The sequence below is a fragment of the Biomphalaria glabrata genome, chromosome 1, assembly GCF_947242115.1.
Source record: "Biomphalaria glabrata chromosome 1, xgBioGlab47.1, whole genome shotgun sequence".
Lineage (NCBI taxonomy): Eukaryota > Metazoa > Mollusca > Gastropoda > Planorbidae > Biomphalaria > Biomphalaria glabrata.
Window position 1 is genome coordinate 78,093,777 of NC_074711.1, and position 18,343 is coordinate 78,112,119.

Below are 18,343 nucleotides of genomic sequence, written 5' to 3' on the forward strand. Positions count from 1 at the left end.
TGCTCTGTATCTCCTATAGATCACCTAAAGAAACCTCTGGAGGATTATGTGGCTAAACTTGGTATTGTGAAGATTGCTCGCATGAAGCAGCGAGAAGGGTTGATTCGTGCACGTCTCACAGGCTTTGCCGTGGCTACTGCTGATGTGGTGACCTTCTTGGACTCACACTGCGAATGTACTGAAGGTGAGTATTGAACTGAGAAACTGTTTAATATTGGAAGAAACTTTGACAACACAAATTCACTTTCTTTTTTTTTATATATCTATAATGAAGTTGCCTAACACTTTATGAAAGGGTTTGTAATTTAGATGAGATCCAACATGAACTCTGTGCTGATAGATCTAGTTCAGTTTCCTTTGTATCAGCATATTTGTTACACCAGATCTGTGTCAATGAAGTTGAGAACAACCAATTCAGATGTAGGATTAGGCTATACATTGAGTTTCTCGTAGTGTCTCACTAATTAGCTTTAAGGTGACTCTGTACATTTGTATTCAGTACATTAGGGTGAATTGTGAGGGAAGAGGTTTGAAGTTTCCATTTCTTTTCTGTAACTTTATACATGCAACAGTCTTATTGAATCAGTGCCTATGTTAAATACAATTTAAAATTACCTATATATGTTTTAAGTTTCCATTTCTTTTCTGTAACTTTATAAATGTAACAGTCTTATTGAATCAGTGCCTATGTTGAATACAATTTAAAATGACATATATATGTAGATTATAGTACACTTTATCAGTGGTCATTTTGAGAGACTCTTTTAAACGTTTGTATTTTTGTAGCTGTTTATTCTGAAAGGAAACTTAGGGTTCTCTTATTTCTGATATCCAAGTTTATAGATCTAAGCTAGGGGCTCTACTCTGTCTCAAAATTCTTAAAGTGAATCTGTTGTCTCCCTTATTTCAATTAGCTGTAAGCTGAGCATGCTTGGGGCTCCATCATGTAAACAGACAGGGGCTGTTATTTTGTTGTTGCCCCAGAGTTGTCTGTCTTTTGCATTAAAAAAAATACATTTTCATTTGGTTAGAACAGCACCCCAGGCACTTAGAGCAACAGATGTGATCAACATATTGAGCCACATGAGAACATGGCATTATCAGCATACAAGCTTTAAAAGATAGAACATGATATAGCACAGAACTTTGAAGACTATGTTGTATTCTCACTTGTTGAACACAATTAATGAAGATTAAAATCAATGTAACCAATATATTATGGTCCAGTTCTAATATATTACAATTAAGATGGCTTTTTGTGGTATTTAATCGTTCTATGGGCTCTAAATTATGTGCACTCTAGCAAGATTCTAATTCTCAAAGAAATTCTCATAGACTAAAAAATCTTTTAATTATACAGCTTTGTTTGTGATTACAACAGTCCCACAACGGGCTATCTACAAGTTTGTGTAATACAAACTCCCATTGTCTAGTTGTTGTTTTTTATTTAAAACTCATATATTATATACTTTCATTGGTGCTATTGAAATGTTTCTCTTGCAGAGTTTTTGTTTTCTTTAACAATACCTTTTTAAAAAATGCACATTTTGTTAGCAAGTATTGTTTAAGTTTAAATCATATTATACCTTAAAAAATGAACCAAAAAAAATGTTTACTACTAAAGCCACCATTATCATACTCAAATGAGAAGGAAACATCAAAATATGATAACTGCTTCTATTCTGTCCTCCAGGCTGGCTGGAACCACTTCTGGATCGTATTGCTACCAATGAAACTATTGTGGTGTGTCCTGTCATTGACGTCATTGAAGATGACACACTTAAATATCAGTATGGCAGTGCCAAGGCCACCAGCATTGGAGGTTTTGACTGGAACTTACAGTTTTCTTGGCATGCTATTCCAGAGTATGAGCGTCAGAGACGAAGTAGTGATATAGCTCCTATCAGGTAGAACTAGCTTTCTGTCTCTGTATATATGTTCAATACAATAGTGCTTGTGTGTGTTTGTTACAGAGGGAAAGGGACAAACATTAGTTCCTTTTCAAGGGTTCATAACTTTGAAATCAAAACTACAATTTCTTCTAGAATATTACTCAAAGTAAAAAGATATTCTCTTCCGACTCCTAAAGATGTACAGTGTTATGACAGGATTAGGAATTTGGTGCGAAATGTCATTTGTTTCATGAAAGTGTAATGAAATTAAACACAGAATACTTTTGGCAGCTTTAGAGAGAGGTCAGCTTTAGGATTTGGATAGATATTTAACTTTTTGACATTCGACAGTTCCCTTCATTACATATTAAACTTCTTGTTTGACATTGTTTATCAGCTTTGAGTACCTTTATATTGTTGGTCTTGTGCCTTGTGTTATTTGTTTAGTTGAGTGTTACCTCCATTTAGATTTATCTGAACAAGACACAGCGCAGAGACAGCAGCCCTGTACAGTTTCTGTTTTTTCCAGTATTTTTTTTTTGAGGTGGGGGGGGAGGGTGGTTCAGCAGTTTACAAGGATCCATTGATGCTATCACATGCTCAATTGCTCTAACATTCCCTAAGATTTAGCTGGCACTATAAGTATATATCTTATCTTATAAAATACAGACTTACTTCAAAAAAGATGATGTTTACGTCCTATGCATCATGCATCTAGTCATGCATGTTAACCAATGACTTAATTCTGCCAAATCATTGGTTTTCCTGGCTGGCTCAGGCAACCCATTCCATTCTCTAATAGCACTAGGGAAGAAGGAGCATTTGTACAAATTTGTCTTAGCATATCTGTGGAATGAGTACAAATGTCTCCATTAAGATTTCAACACTTCATTTTTCATATATTTAGATTCCCATACATCTGTGGGTGTATTTGACCATTTTTATTTGGATATTTCAACTTCTAAAATATGTCCTTTAGTAACATGTAATACGTGGCCACAGAAAACCTGCAACAGATTCTTCTTTGTCTGCTGAGCTGTAATCTCTTTTGCAGTCTGAGCCAAGAAAAAACAAAAATTCTGTTATTCTTATTTGTTCTGCACAGAGTGCTGGTAATGGATAAAAACTGTTTTGACAATGGCAGAAAAATGAAATTTATTTTAAAAAACTATGACTTCAATAATTTAACTTTCCTGTCACATGGGAACATTCAATTATATTTTTTATTGTCTAATACATCTGTTTTCGTGTTCACAATATCAGCTTTGTTCTAACTGTCAAATCAGCCGTGTGCAAGAAAACTTACATAAGCACATCTTAAGGGAGATTACCTCAAGCAAATGATTTCATGAAACCTTCATCTAAAATTCAGAAATCAAAAAAATATTTTTTTAATCTTGTTTTTTTTTTTTTAACTTCCACCCCAGAGATATTATTGTTTTGTCTGGTCTTGATGCTTAAATTGGGTATTGATTTGTCTCGTGTCCAATCTTGGCCTTCAGCCATACTGTTCTTATCTTCTAATCCTAGTTATTTAATGAAGTTATTCCAGTGCCATTAGATGTCTCCAGTGATGAATACAATAAGCTGTCAGTCTGTCTGTCATGGGCTCACACATACACATTGCTACTACACATCCCTACTTTTAGACTTAGACCTTTTTTTTTAATCATTTCAGTTTTTGTTTACCACTCACAAAACTGAAGAGAGGAAAATATTTATTCAAAACATTTTTGTTATCCATCAGCTCCTAGCTCTATGTCATTGTCTGTACTATTGTGTTTGTGTCTTGTAAATATATTGATTTTTCTATTTCATATATTTACCATATTAATTAATGTAAGAAGAAGTGTAGTGTTATCATAACCTCTGTAATCTTGCATATACTAATTTGGATGGCATCTTACTTTTTTTTTTGGCTTCTGAACTTTGTTTTAGATCTCCAACAATGGCTGGTGGATTGTTTGCCATAAGCAGGAAATACTTTGAGAAACTTGGAACTTATGACCCAGGCATGGACATCTGGGGGGGAGAGAATCTGGAATTATCTTTTAGAGTAAGTTTCTCTTGATAATTTAACACTGTACCAAACATTTGGTTACACTGTCTGGGACAAAAATAGAATTTGTTCAAGAGATTACTCTAGCTGCAGATTAACTTTATGGATCTTTGAATGTGATGAATTTTGGCTTAATTTCAGGGATCCTTAGGGAGGTTCAATATCTTGATATCATTTTGTAATTGAAAATGGTTTGAATTTTTAAACAAAAAAATGTGAAACTGTTGATTTTTCTCTTCACTTAAATGATTAATGATAAAATATATTTGTTCCAAAAGAAAGAACTTTGTATAGCAAAAATATTTTAATGTTTAGAGTTTCTTTAAAATTTACTTTTTCTTTTTTTTTTATACTTCCAATAAAAGTATTATTTTAATATTTATTATAATAAGATAAAATAAGATTTATAAAAAACAAAACAAATCTTTCCGGTAGTCTGTTTGATTGTTATACAATGTTTCTGTATGAAATGACCAGGTCCAAGATCTGCCTTCCTTAAAGGTTTTCTTGTATTAAAAGTCTGTCATTTGTCACAATAAATGCCTTATTTATGCAGTTAGATCCATGCTACCAGACTCATTGTTCCTTGATTGATTTATTCTTCTGATCCTATCCTCTGTTATTTTCCTCTACAGGTCTGGATGTGTGGAGGCAGTTTGGAAATAGTGCCATGTTCACATGTGGGGCACATCTTCAGGAAAAGGTCGCCATACAAATGGAGGACTGGTGTGAATGTTGTGAAGAAAAACTCTATTCGTCTTGCTGAGGTCTGGATGGATGAATACAAAAACTACTACTATGAACGCTTCAGTTATGACTTGGTTAGTTATTCAGTTACATTGTAGACTTCATTCAGAAACTTTACTCACATTCTATAGTCAAGAACTAGATTGATAACATGGAGAGAAATCTCTATACATCTTCATTCGGATTATGTACATTTTGATTCTGAAGATGTTTACTTTTGTTAACATTTAGAATTGTAAAGTCTAAGATTAGTAAACTTACTTCATCCTTTAAGATAAGAAAAATATTTTTTTACATTTAAAAAAGAAACACATCATGATCAATGCAGTTTTTGTAAGAAAGAAAGCTGATCTTTTCATTTTTTTTTATCGTTTCAGCGATATTTTCGTCATTAAGAATCGAAGCATTTAAATAATTCTGTACAAATTTATAAATCTTAACATTGAAATAAATCTATACAAATTTATAAATCTAAGCATTGAAATAAATCTGTACACATTTATAAATCTAAACATCGAAATAAATCTGTACTACTACTAATGTATACATCTAAACATCAAAATACATCAGAAAATTTTTTTTAATCTAAGCATTGAAATAAATCTGTACAAATTTATGAATCTAAACATTGAAATAAATCTGTACACATTTATAAATCTAAACATCGAAATAAATCTGTACTACTACTAATGTATACATCTAAACATCAAAATAAATCAGAATTTTTTTTTTATCTAAACATTGAAATAAATATGTACCAATGTATACATCTAAACATTGAAATAAATCTGAACAAATGTTTAAATCTAAATATTGAAATAATATTTAGGAATGTATTTTTTCAAGGGTGAATATGGAGATGTGAGTGCCAGAAAAGAGTTGCGCAAAAATCTCAACTGTAAAAACTTTGAGTGGTATGTGAAAAATGTTTATCCAGATTTGTTTGTACCAGGAGATGCTCTGGCTTCAGGAGAGGTGAGTCCCATGTTGATACTTTTATTTCTGGGATTGAGCATTAAATGTTGACAGGATTAAGCTTTTATTCAGTAATTGCCTACATGGTATACATCTAATAAAAATATGTTATGTGGATGTAATGAAAATGAAAGCTATTTTTTCCTCTTTTGAGAGTTTTTTATTTCTTGTAATTGTGTCATAAATAAAATTTTAATGACCATCCCCCCACCTCCACACTGGTCACATGACTTTTATAGTTTAAGATTTGTAATAAGGTGTTACTATGTTTTCAAACTCAACTCAGCACAAAGATTTGTCAATTAATTAATTAGCTTTTTTTTGTCTAGATCATCATCCCTCAAGCTTACAAGGGCAGGAACTTATGTCATAATGTAGCATTTAATTGTAGATAGTAATAAAGCATCAAATGGCCTCATATCCTGCTTTTAATTTACAGATTTAAGGCATGTTCCCTTTGAGCTAATACAGTCATTCCTAATAGTATTGATGCTGGTATTCTAACATTTATTGATGACTAAAATAGTTGTGGACTTAGTGAATGTAGTGAAAAGTGAAAATTAATTAAGTCTTTGATAAGTTAAATAAACAAAAGGTTAATTCAACAGTAGGGCTAATATTAATATTATGTATTGTGTTCTCAGATAAGGAGTAAAGCCAAACCAATGTGTATTGACAGCCCAGCTGACCATCACAATTATCATAAACCTGTCAACATGTGGCAGTGTCATAATCAGGGAGGAAACCAGGTCAGCATGATTTAGCTCTAAGTTGTTCTAGGTCACCATATGTAGACCTAGAGGCCTGTCTGGTTGTTTTAAGGCATTATGTGTATCCTCTAGGCTAGTCTTATTAACTTGTTCTAGGTCATCATGTGTACCATTCTAGTTGTTTTTAAGGCATCATGTGTATGCTGTAGACCAGTCTACTTGTTCTAGGGCACTGGGTACCATGTTTATCCTGTAGACAGGTCTAGTTGGTTCTTTGGCTATGTTGCTTCTTTCAGGTTTTGAATGCTTTGCAGCAAGGCATTCTTGGGATGTTTCTAGTTTGTCTCAGTTTGCAGATATTTGTTCCTTAGTCTTCAACTTTTGGAAAAGAAATGCAGTCAATAATATTTAGGGGGGTTATGCTTAGTGGAGAGAAAGTTACACTTGTGTCAACTTTCCAATACCCTATAATCATAGTTAGCATTATAGTTTTAATTTTGTTCCACAAAGTAAATAAAAGTTGTTTTCTTTTCTTATAACTTCAAAAGATTTCTCGAACATTGGTAAGTAAAGGCTTCAGTTGGGATATGGTTCAATTGACTGTCAGTATTTCTCACTGCTAGACTGAACACTTTATTTTTTCTATTACTTTAGTGGACTCTCAAGATAACATCTGCTCCAAAGGCTTCAGTTTATTTAGAATTAAATTTTTGACCCTTTTATTTTTGTTATTACCTATTTAATACCGGTTTTAATTTTGTTAAATGTTTTGTACATTTGAGTTAGTATTTTGTTTGATATTATGTATATCAGTACTAATGTTCTGTATGATATCCTCTTTTGTATAACCATCTGTGTTATGTTTTGTATATTAATGTTTGTGTTTTGTATGACATTTTATATATCAATGTTTGTGTTTTGTTTTATATTTTGAAAATAGACATTTGTGTTTTATCAGTGACACATTTTTCTATCTATTTTTTTTTTTTTTTTAATCTTGAAAGTATTGGATGCTTAGCAAGTTAGGGGAAATAAGAAGAGATGAAGGATGCTTAGACTACTCTGGTGGAGAAGATGTGATTATCTACCCTTGTCATGGTCAGAAAGGAAATCAGGAATGGATTTACAAAGAGGTTGGTTCTTCTAGCATCAAATTAGTTTGATTAGCATAGATTCTTTAATCATGACCTATGGATTCATAGGATTTTCTTTTCAATCATCACAATGACCAGGTGTTCTTAGTTTCAAAATTTCAGGCTGACATTACCAGGCTAATAATATTCAGATGACCTTAAGTTATCATAACTTGAATTTATGCTTAGGGAATGTGAGTATGATGCAGCATGGGGTGGTGTGTGTATGATTCAGTTTGGAAGGTGTGTGAGTATTTTAAAGATTTGGGAGGTGCGTTTTAGTATGATACAGTTTGGAAAGTATGTGTGCTTGTTCATTTTGACTTGGTAGAACGTTGGATGACCTCTTGGGCATGTGTTATGTGCTCCAGATTGTCATTCCGATGGTCCTAGGTTCAAAACCTACCCACTGCCATCTATTGCTATTCTGTGGGAGTTTTGGGCTAGGATGTAATAATCTTCAATTCTGAAGTAAAATATGAAACATTTAAACAAAATTAACTTTTTAAAATACTGTAACCATAAAAGGAACAACATTCAAATATTTAACCTCATCTCATGAAAAACTTTGAGAGTAGCTTTCTTGTTTTATTTAATTTCATATAAATCTATGTTAGTTGAAAATTATGACATCTAACTGAAATCTTATGTCTTGAACAGGACAACACTCTAATGCATGCCAACACCCACAAGTGTGCGGAGGTTTCTGTGGACGGCAAGAAGCTTACTATGAGATCTTGTACTGGCATTGACAGACAGATCTGGTTTTGGAAGAGGAAGATTACAGATGGAGCAGCACATGTATAATGAAAGTAGTTCTAGAACGAATGTTGTCCTCAATGTTCAATGTGATAATCTTTTTTTTTTCTTTACTTTACACACTGACTTTTTTTTTTAGGGTTCTTTTAGATGACTTTTTTTTTAGGGTTCTTTTAGATAAATTTGAGTTAGGCATTTTCAGAAACAATTTGAATTTGTACAAGTAAATGATTATTCTTTAATTGAATCCCTTATTTTGTAAACAATTTTAATTGACAAGTCATGTCCATATAGCTAATAGTTCAAGTTTCCATAGTTAAAATTGTTTAGGGATTTGGGTACACCAGAGACATATTATAGTAGTAATTTTTAGAACTAGTCTAACAAGGATGTGATACTACAACCTTTATGTTCTCACTTGTTTGGTTTGCCACTTCACAACCCTGTCCACATAATGGATAGGTCAAGCACAAAGATGTGATAGCTATGAAAGCGTTGTACCAAGTGAGCTCTAGATGCATACTTTATGAAAGGCAAACAGTTTCTCTGAATTCCTTAACAAACTTTGTAGGTACTGCAGTTGAAGCTCATTATGTTTATTTTTCATGTTCTACAATCTTTGATGGGATCACACTTTCAATCTTCTATATTGTGACTGATACTACACTATATAAAACACTATAGGACAAAATATTTTTAAATATATTTTTACAATGCAACATTCATTTGAAGACTACCTTGGTTATAGTTCTGTATTTTTTTTATTTTTTTTTATAGTTCATACCAAAAATAATGACTTTGAAGTTGGGATTTTCTTTTGTTTTTTTAATTTCTAACCAAACTCAAATATAGATTTATTGATTAACCTTCTCTATGATTCAATTGTATACTAATCTTAAAACACTATTTGTTTTATACTTTTATTATCAATTAATCTCTCTAGTTGATGTTACTATGTTGCTAAAACTATAACTCTAAAAGTTGATAAAACTATTGTTGAACTTCTTGTTTGATGACTGCCTCAAGTTGGTTTCAGCCCTTATATTGCCTTCTATGTGCATAAGTTTCTCAATTTTGTTTCATTTCTGTTATTGCAAATATTTAAGTTGAGCATGTTTGTTTCCTAATGGTTCAAGTTTGTTTTTTTTTATTTTCAAAGAGGTGTCTGTATTTCACTTGGACTGACTTAAGTATGAAAGTTGTTTGTAAATTAAAAGCATATGTATGAAACTCGGAAGTACTATTTATTTTGTTATGCTCTAATTAATACTTTTTGTTTATACTTAGAAGTTAGCCCAAACTAAAATGCCATTGCTATTACTATTGCTATTATTTTGACCAAAATTAGTTGATTTCAATCTAGTTTTTAATGTTTCCTTATTATTTGGTGAGAATTTAATAGTGTAAGTTATTCATGTTTTTTTTTCAAATATAAATGAAATCTTAAACAAATAGCATTTCCTGAATCAATATGTATGAAAGTTTGATTTATCTTTGAATTACAACTATAACTATAAGCATGTTTTATTTAAAGCTACTGTTGACTAAGCCCACCTTTTTTTTTTTTTAAGAATTTATGGCCACAATGCTTGGTAAATGATTTTGGTGGTTGGTTTCATATCAGGATTATTTTAGAGTGATGGTTTCTTAAATGAAAGAAGCAGCTGATTATTTGCTGTGCAACATGTATACTATCATTTTGTTTTTACAGCATGTCAACAAATATTATATTGTTTTTATTTGAAATCACAGACAAAAACTAATATAAATTTGTAAAAGCCATTTTCACTTTATGTTGATTGTGGTTGCTGTGCTGTGTACCTCAGACTTACAGAGGCAGTGGACTTACGACATTCCATTGTTTGTTGAAATTATTTCAATCACTTGAATCATCTTCTCATTAGAAGAACTCTTGGTTGGTTACTAACAGAGAAGATTGCCTCCCTTTTTTTTTTTAAACTGTCAACAAACTTGCTTAGCATAATTGATGACTGCTTTCTTTAGTTCTGTGTATCATGGGAAGTCATCAGACATTTCTGTTTAAGTTATGTGTTCAGGGTTTGTTTAGTTCTGTGTATCATGGGAAGTCATCAGACATTTCTGTTTAAGTTATGTGTTCAGGGTTTGTTTAGTTCTGTGTATCATGGGAAGTCATCAGACATTTCTGTTTAAGTTATGTGTTCAGGGTTTGTTTAGTTATGTGTTCAAGGTTTTGTTCTGTTCTCACACTCAAGCACAACATTTAGTGGACTCAACAAAGCCTAAACATTTATCCGTTCCTCTTGCCAAAATGTTATTTATTAAAGTACAGGAAAAATAAATGTTTCAAATTATATTAGGCTCTTTACAAGATAACCTTATCAGTTTATAGTCACTTTACAAGATGGCCACATCAGTTCATAGCATTCTTTAGGGATTTTTTCATCCATTTCACTTTGCTACAAGTTTTCATTGAGCTGTTTAAGAAATTGTGAATCAAGTGTTTGTTTTCAGGATCATCAGTTGTATGTTCCTTGTCACTTGAGCTAAAGAATGTTTAATTTATTGGAGATCATTCAAAGTACTGAGTCTGAGAGTACATTCACTGTACATAGTGATGTGTGTTTTATTTTAGTTCACTAATGACTAGTGGGAGATAAGGTATGACAGGTTAAGGAATTTAATCTGAGGTTGATGACTGTTGATTTTTTAAATTTTTTTTTTTGCTTGATATATTTGCATTCTGATCATTAATTTTGGTGTTTTCAATTAGTAATAACTTGAACTTATAACCATATGATCATGCTTTCTCATAATTTGTTACACTGGTGATTTTTATGGTTTGCAAAACCATAATTCATTAATCTGAGTGAATTATTGCCCTTTGATTCTAATTCTGAACTATTTTCCTTCTTGGCTATTTAATTTCATGTATTCATTAGTTTTTCCTTTCTTAATATTTTACTGTACCATTTCCCATCATGCACTGGTAGTGAGGACATTGCTGTTCTTGAGGTCAACATAGAATCAGTCCTTGAGTAAATGTGTCCATATATCTGAGACTGCTGATCTGAACCCTCTATAAATATTTATATCTATACTTACAATTGTATCCAATTCATCATATTGACATTATTATGACCTAGATGCCTCTCTCTACCCAACCAAGCCATTCCCCCCCCCCCCCATATCATTTCATTGAACCATGTCAGTGTGTACTTCTGTTGATGTATTTGAAGATTTCATCATTTAGAAAACCAGTTTCCAGCCATGACCTACTTTATCCATCTTTAGGAAATCCTTGTTATTTTTATTTCTGTCTCTTCAAATCTTGTTTTGTTTTCAACGTTTAGACATTTCTATGAATGTTCTGAATTGAATGAAGCGATGAAGCTAGGTGATTGCATGTGCTAAGATGTTGGCAACAAAGAGTTTTCTTCAAGTTTCTTTGAGAGTTGTATTATTTCTAATTTATTTGCAAATCTTTTTTTCATTGTTGCTTATAATTTTAAAATGTGATTTAATATGCAAAACAAACAAACAAAAACAAAAGAAAAAAAAATTTCTTTATAAAATAAGCATTACATGAATTTTTTTTTTCTGACAAATGCGATGTCACAACAAAAATATTTTGTTTTTTTACCTTTTTAGAGACTGGTGAATTAATATATCACCTAAACTTATATCAAGTAAATGCAGTGATATGGTTGACTGTAGCTAATTTTCTTTTTATCCTTGAAATGTTTAAGATCTAATAATTTCACAACTATCTTGGTTTGACTATTAAATATTGAATCAACTAGTTAGGAAACTATTTTGTACTATTACTGCTCTCTTTATTCTATTCCATTCAAAACTTGTGTTTGATTTGCTAATAAAAATGTTTGATGCAAGAATTACAGCTACAAAAATATTTATTTATGAAATCAATGTAGTTCACACACAAAGTACAGTAGGATACTTTTAAAAGATGCATGGAAAAAAAAAGGATTATGAATGGTGTAAGTTTAGTTTCATAAATAGAATGCTATAAAGTATTCTTTAGTTTCTAATTATGGCACCAAACTGTTAGCTTTACCCTTCAGTTGGATGTGATAGAACTTGTTTTTTCTTTCTTTGGATAACATCCCATGCACATCTTGCAATATGCAATTGTCACGTAGACCATTGATGAGATTGTGTTTTTGTGTTGAGTTTTGAATGACCAAGTGTTCTGGGAATGTGAGGGAAAAGTATTGAGTAGAATTGATATTTGTTTTGTGTTAAGCTGGAGTTTTATTTTTGAACCAATGTTTTATTCATGTCTTGAAAGTGCCTTCCTATTGAACTAATTAAACAAATACTTCTTTTATTTCCTTTGAGTTGTTCATTTATTTGTTGTTTTATCTTGGCACAATATGTCACACTACAAATAATAATTGACTAGAAATCAATCATCAATCTATATATGAAAGGCTGATTAGGGTTTAAAAGTTAACTAATAATAAAATAATTTTATTATACATGATGATGGTCCACATTTAATTCATCTGTTTTAAACAAAATATTTGGGTTAGGAATGCCCCAAAAGATATTAATTTTACTTTGAATTATGGATTAACTTCAGTTGGAAGATAACAAGAGAACATGCTATTGTAATAGTCCTATTTTATAACTTCAATAATAGAAAGTGATTTATTTTTGTTACTTTCCTTAAATGTATATTAGAAAGTATTTTTATGTCTATTTTCAATAAATAATTACATTTTATTTTCTAACAAAGTATGACAAATTCAAATCGAATGTAAAATCAAATCAGATTTTTGTAAAAACACAAATGAAATGAAACAAAAAAAGAATAAATAATTTAAAAACAAAGCCTTATATAAGGGAAGAATTGCTAATATCAGGGCCATGTATCTTAAAAATGCAGGACTAAACTCCATTTTTATTAATTAATAAACAAAAATCACTAATTGATTAATTAATTGGTTCATGTCTTGTCATCGACTAGGAATAATTGTGGGCACAGTTTTGATCCCTGAATGGCAAGTGGGAGAAAGAACGAGTGCAAAACGTAATCAGGGGAATAACTTTATATACTTTCACATCTCTCAAAAGTAGCATTTATTCCCCTTATTTGATAGCAAAATAACTAATTAACGACAATTAATTAACTAATTCATTTTTTTAAAATTGATTCTTGTTTTGTCAGGTTCAATAAATAATTGTGTAAATTTTCATCATGATCAAAGAATGAGTGCGGGAGAACTAACGTGTACAAACTTTTGACCAGACAGACAGAGTTGATACACGCTTTGTAATGCTACACGTCTTTCTGTCACTCGACTTTCGCTTCAGTTATCCTCCTTGAACTTTCTCACCATTTTTTATTAACTTGAATTACAAGAAGCAACCTCGTGGTTTCATCAGTTTATATAAGCAAACCATCTGCCCATCGTACTCGTGGTTTCATCAGTTTATATAACCAAACCATCTGCCCATCGTACTCGTGGTTTCATCAGTTTATATAACCAAACCATCTGCCCATCGTACTCGTGGTTTCATCAGTTTATATAACCAAACCATCTGCCCATCGTACTCGTGGTTTCATCAGTTTATATAACCAAACCATCTGCCCATCGTACTCGTGGTTTCATCAGTTTATATAACCAAACCATCTGCCCATCGTACTCGTGGTTTCATCAGTTTATATAACCAAACCATCTGCCCATCGTACTCGTGGTTTCATCAGTTTATATAACCAAACCATCTGCACATCGTACTCGTGGTTTCATCAGTTTATATAACCAAACCATCTGCCCATCGTACTCGTGGTTTCATCAGTTTATATAACCAAACCATCTGCACATCGTACTCGTGGTTTCATCAGTTTATATAACCAAACCATCTGCCCATCGTACTCGTGGTTTCATCAGTTTATATAACCAAACCATCTGCCCATCGTACTCGTGGTTTCATCAGTTTATATAACCAAACCATCTGCCCATCGTACTCGTGGTTTCATCAGTTTATATAACCAAACCATCTGCCCATCGTACTCGTGGTTTCATCAGTTTATATAACCAAACCATCTGCCCATCGTACTCGTGGTTTCATCAGTTTATATAACCAAACCATCTGCACATCGTACTCGTGGTTTCATCAGTTTATATAACCAAACCATCTGCACATCGTACTCGTGGTTTCATCAGTTTATATAACCAAACCATCTGCCCATCGTACTCGTGGTTTCATCAGTTTATATAACCAAACCATCTGCCCATCGTACTCGTGGTTTCATCAGTTTATATAACCAAACCATCTGCCCATCGTACTCGTGGTTTCATCAGTTTATATAACCAAACCATCTGCCCATCGTACTCGTGGTTTCATCAGTTTATATAACCAAACCATCTGCCCATCGTACTCGTGGTTTCATCAGTTTATATAACCAAACCATCTGCCCATCGTACTCGTGGTTACATCAGTTTATATAACCAAACCATCTGCACATCGTACTCGTGGTTTCATCAGTTTATATAACCAAACCATCTGCCCATCGTACTCGTGGTTACATCAGTTTATATAACCAAACCATCTGCCCATCGTACTCGTGGTTTCATCAGTTTATATAACCAAACCATCTGCACATCGTACTCGTGGTTACATCAGTTTATATAACCAAACCATCTGCCCATCGTACTCGTGGTTTCATCAGTTTATATAACCAAACCATCTGCACATCGTACTCGTGGTTTCATCAGTTTATATAACCAAACCATCTGCCCATCGTACTCGTGGTTTCATCAGTTTATATAACCAAACCATCTGCCCATCGTACTCGTGGTTTCATCAGTTTATATAACCAAACCATCTGCCCATCGTACTCGTGGTTTCATCAGTTTATATAACCAAACCATCTGCCCATCGTACTCGTGGTTTCATCAGTTTATATAACCAAACCATCTGCCCATCGTACTCGTGGTTTCATCAGTTTATATAACCAAACCATCTGCCCATCGTACTCGTGGTTACATCAGAAACACACACACTTCATAACAAGTTAAGTTTTGGATTTTTTGGCACAACTCAGGCCATTTCGTGCCCTCCATAACAAGTAAGTAAGAGAAAGAACTTCATTGCATAATTAAACAACTTGATGGCAACTCGAGTCCTTCAGTCTGATCAGAAATATTTAACGTTAATGAAATACATCACACACACACACAAGGGAATTCCTTTCCTATGCCTGATAGGCTGATATATTCATTCCTTTTTTTTTTATTCAAAGAGCTTTTAACTCAACAACAAAATTAATTATTATGACACAAGTAGCCTAGATATTATTGTTTTTCCAAATACCTGCATGCATAGGCCTATATAGACAAATGCCTGCCTCCCGCTAGACTGTCGTTCGGGCGTCTCGATGGTCTAGGGTTCATACCCTGCAAGCTGCCATCCCCCGTAGTCCTGCGGGAGGTTTGGACTACGATGTAGATTATGTAGAACACTTTACAAACTTTAGGAAAATCTTTAATATGTGTAGCAGATGTGTAGCAGATGTGTAGATTTATAAATTTGTGATTTTTCTATAAAAATTCAAACGCTTCCTACAATAAATGCCATCAAATATGTTTGCATACTTTAGACCAGTGTTTCCCAAAGTGGGGTAGGCGTACCCTCAGGGGTACAGGGATAGTTTGGAGGGGGTACGAGTTGCATTTCATTAACTATGCCATGCTCAGTTAATACATTAAAATAAATTATGAATATCTAATTGTTAGAGGTGTTTTTAATGTAGGCCTACATATAAAAATGACAATAAAGAGAGATGTTTTAAAGCTTCGCCATGTGGAGTTGAATGTCCTTTGTTAGGTGTCCTAAAATATGTTTCATTTCCATATGCCTGGTTTAAAATGGTCAGGATCGCCACATATTGCCACACTCTAGTATTGCTGAGCATTTGAGAAAAAGGGGGTGTGCTAAATTACAATGGGCCGAAGTTCTGGAATACATTTTGATTTTTCCAATTTCCTACTTATAAGAAGCTGCTTTTTTCAACATTTGTAGACAGTAGAAATAAGGTCGAAAAAAAAGGAACAAACTATTAGACGTGGAACAGCATCTCAGATTAAAATTAACAACCAGGGAACCGAATTATTTGATATGTCATCTCAGCAAAAACAATTTCATTCTTCTTATGCAAGAACATTTTTTTCGGGGGGGGGGGGGGGGGGGAGGCCGCGTTACAAAAATTATAATAGGGGTACAATAATGTCAAAAGTTTGGGACACACTGCTTTAGACAATGTGACTTTTAATTGATCTGCCAGGACAAAGTTACAAGAAGAGTTTTATTGCTCTATCAACTATTGGAAAGTTAATGTTAGTGTCAAACTACTGTCAATGTGTTGTTTGCACATGAAATGTATCTACATGTAAAATCACTTTTAAGCAAAGCTCCCCCTTCTCTACTGGCTAGCTAATGAACACAATAATGTAACATTTAAGGGAAAAAAATATTATTTTTTTTAAATAACTGCTAGCTTGTATTGTAATTTTTCAATGGTACTGTCTTCGATTCCGAAGATTAAGAATGAGTGCAGTGTTTCACATGATTATGCAAACCCATTCATCATCAAACTCCATTAGAGTGAGAGCTTGAGAGGCTCAAATCTTCTCTTGCAAAAGCCCTGAACAGAAACCCTGCTGTCTTGCGTAGTGCATAAATATCGCCATACAGGTCGAGAATTTTGGGTTTCTTAGACCTGTCGAGACGGAGATCAGCAAGTCTGGGGCAGTCAAACAGAATATGAGGCACGGTTTCCTCTTCTTCCCCGCAGCGGGGGCACCGGGAATCAAAATTTGGCCATAGCCGCGAGAAATATGAGCCAACAGGACAGTGGCCTGTCCTGCACTGTGCTATAATAGCTTGCTCAGGCCTGGACAGCCTCCGCCACGGGGAAGTGCGGTCAGGGCGCCTCATGCGCTCCCAGACTCCACGGGCTTTTTGGGACTTGTCCCAGCACTCAAACCACTTTTCCATTTCTGTTTTTTTGTATTATAGCCAGGGCTTGATGAAAGCTTACAGCCTGATCAGTGGGTGGAATTTGCCCTCCCTGGTGGGCAAAGAGTCTGCAATTGTGTTGCCAGTCACACCTATGTGACTCGGTACCCACTGCATTATTACAGGGGTGCCATAGCGTTGTTTAATGTTATGTGAAGCCATGATGACAGTGTTGATATTGGGGGGCCATGGTCCGGGGCTTTGCAAAGCCTGTAGTACAGATTTTGAGTCAGTGACCACAACAATCTGTGTTGCCCTCAAATGTCCTTCGCCGAGTTGAGAGTCAATGACTTTTAAGGCTTCACAGACTGCCATGGTCTCCGCATCAAAACTGCAAATACTATCACATGGTCCAAAGATTTTGACTGTGTAAGAGCCAAGAAAGTCGATGTAGGTTCCATAGCCTGCTCTTCCAGAATCTATTGTTGCCGACCCGTCAGTGTATGCAAAAATAGCACTGGGCTTGAAGGTATTAATGGTCTCCAGAGCTAGGATTTGAAGGTCGTTAGATGAACGGCTTTGCTTAGTGGCATTAGGGTCTACTAATTTCAAGCGTATGTCTGGGGTCGTTGGGCGACACCAAGGGGGAAGAGGATGAAAGCGTTGAATGTTTTGTCGGTTGGTGGAGAGGCCAGCTTCATCAGATAGTCTAGTGGCATGATGCATAAAAGACTGCATCTGGATACGTCTTCTGCATCTCCAACCATCCACTAGTTTTCTAGCTGGGAGGTATTCATCCAGCCTTTTATACCGCTCATAGCAGGTCAGTAGTGACCTTTCCCTCCTAAGGTTTAGTGGACCTATATTAGCCATTATTTCAGCCGCAAACCCATTTGCGACCTGCATATTTTTCCACACCTAATGCATTCTAAGCCGTTGTCCACCTGGAGTCTATTTAAGTTTTCTTTACGTTTCCTGCGCCTGAATATGTTTATTTTGGCCGAAATACTTTTTCATACTTCAATAAAACGGCTCGCATTACAACGCTGCCCAACCCCAACACAATTTTCTGACCTCTAAATTCTATAAAGTCCCCTTTTT

General features: G+C 33.9%; 1 protein-coding gene across 6 annotated transcripts in view; it reads left to right on the forward strand.

Moving 5' to 3' along the window:
- Positions 1–12,605, forward strand: part of LOC106078161 (polypeptide N-acetylgalactosaminyltransferase 5-like) — a 140,260-nt gene extending 127,655 nt beyond the window's left edge. For 5 of the 6 annotated variants that reach the window (XM_056016589.1, XM_056016581.1, XM_056016598.1 and 2 more), the window contains 9 exons: positions 20–184; positions 1,694–1,907; positions 3,831–3,948; positions 4,587–4,772; positions 5,545–5,673; positions 6,318–6,422; positions 6,932–6,946; positions 7,388–7,516; positions 8,177–12,605. In XM_056016589.1, coding sequence (XP_055872564.1) covers positions 20–184; positions 1,694–1,907; positions 3,831–3,948; positions 4,587–4,772; positions 5,545–5,673; positions 6,318–6,422; positions 6,932–6,946; positions 7,388–7,516; positions 8,177–8,323 — 1,208 coding nt within the window. In that variant the 3' untranslated portion in view covers positions 8,324–12,605. The remainder of the gene's footprint in view (positions 1–19; positions 185–1,693; positions 1,908–3,830; positions 3,949–4,586; positions 4,773–5,544; positions 5,674–6,317; positions 6,423–6,931; positions 6,947–7,387; positions 7,517–8,176) is intronic. The other variant, XM_056016623.1, reaches the window with a different exon arrangement.
- Positions 12,606–18,343: the final 5,738 nt, after the last annotated feature.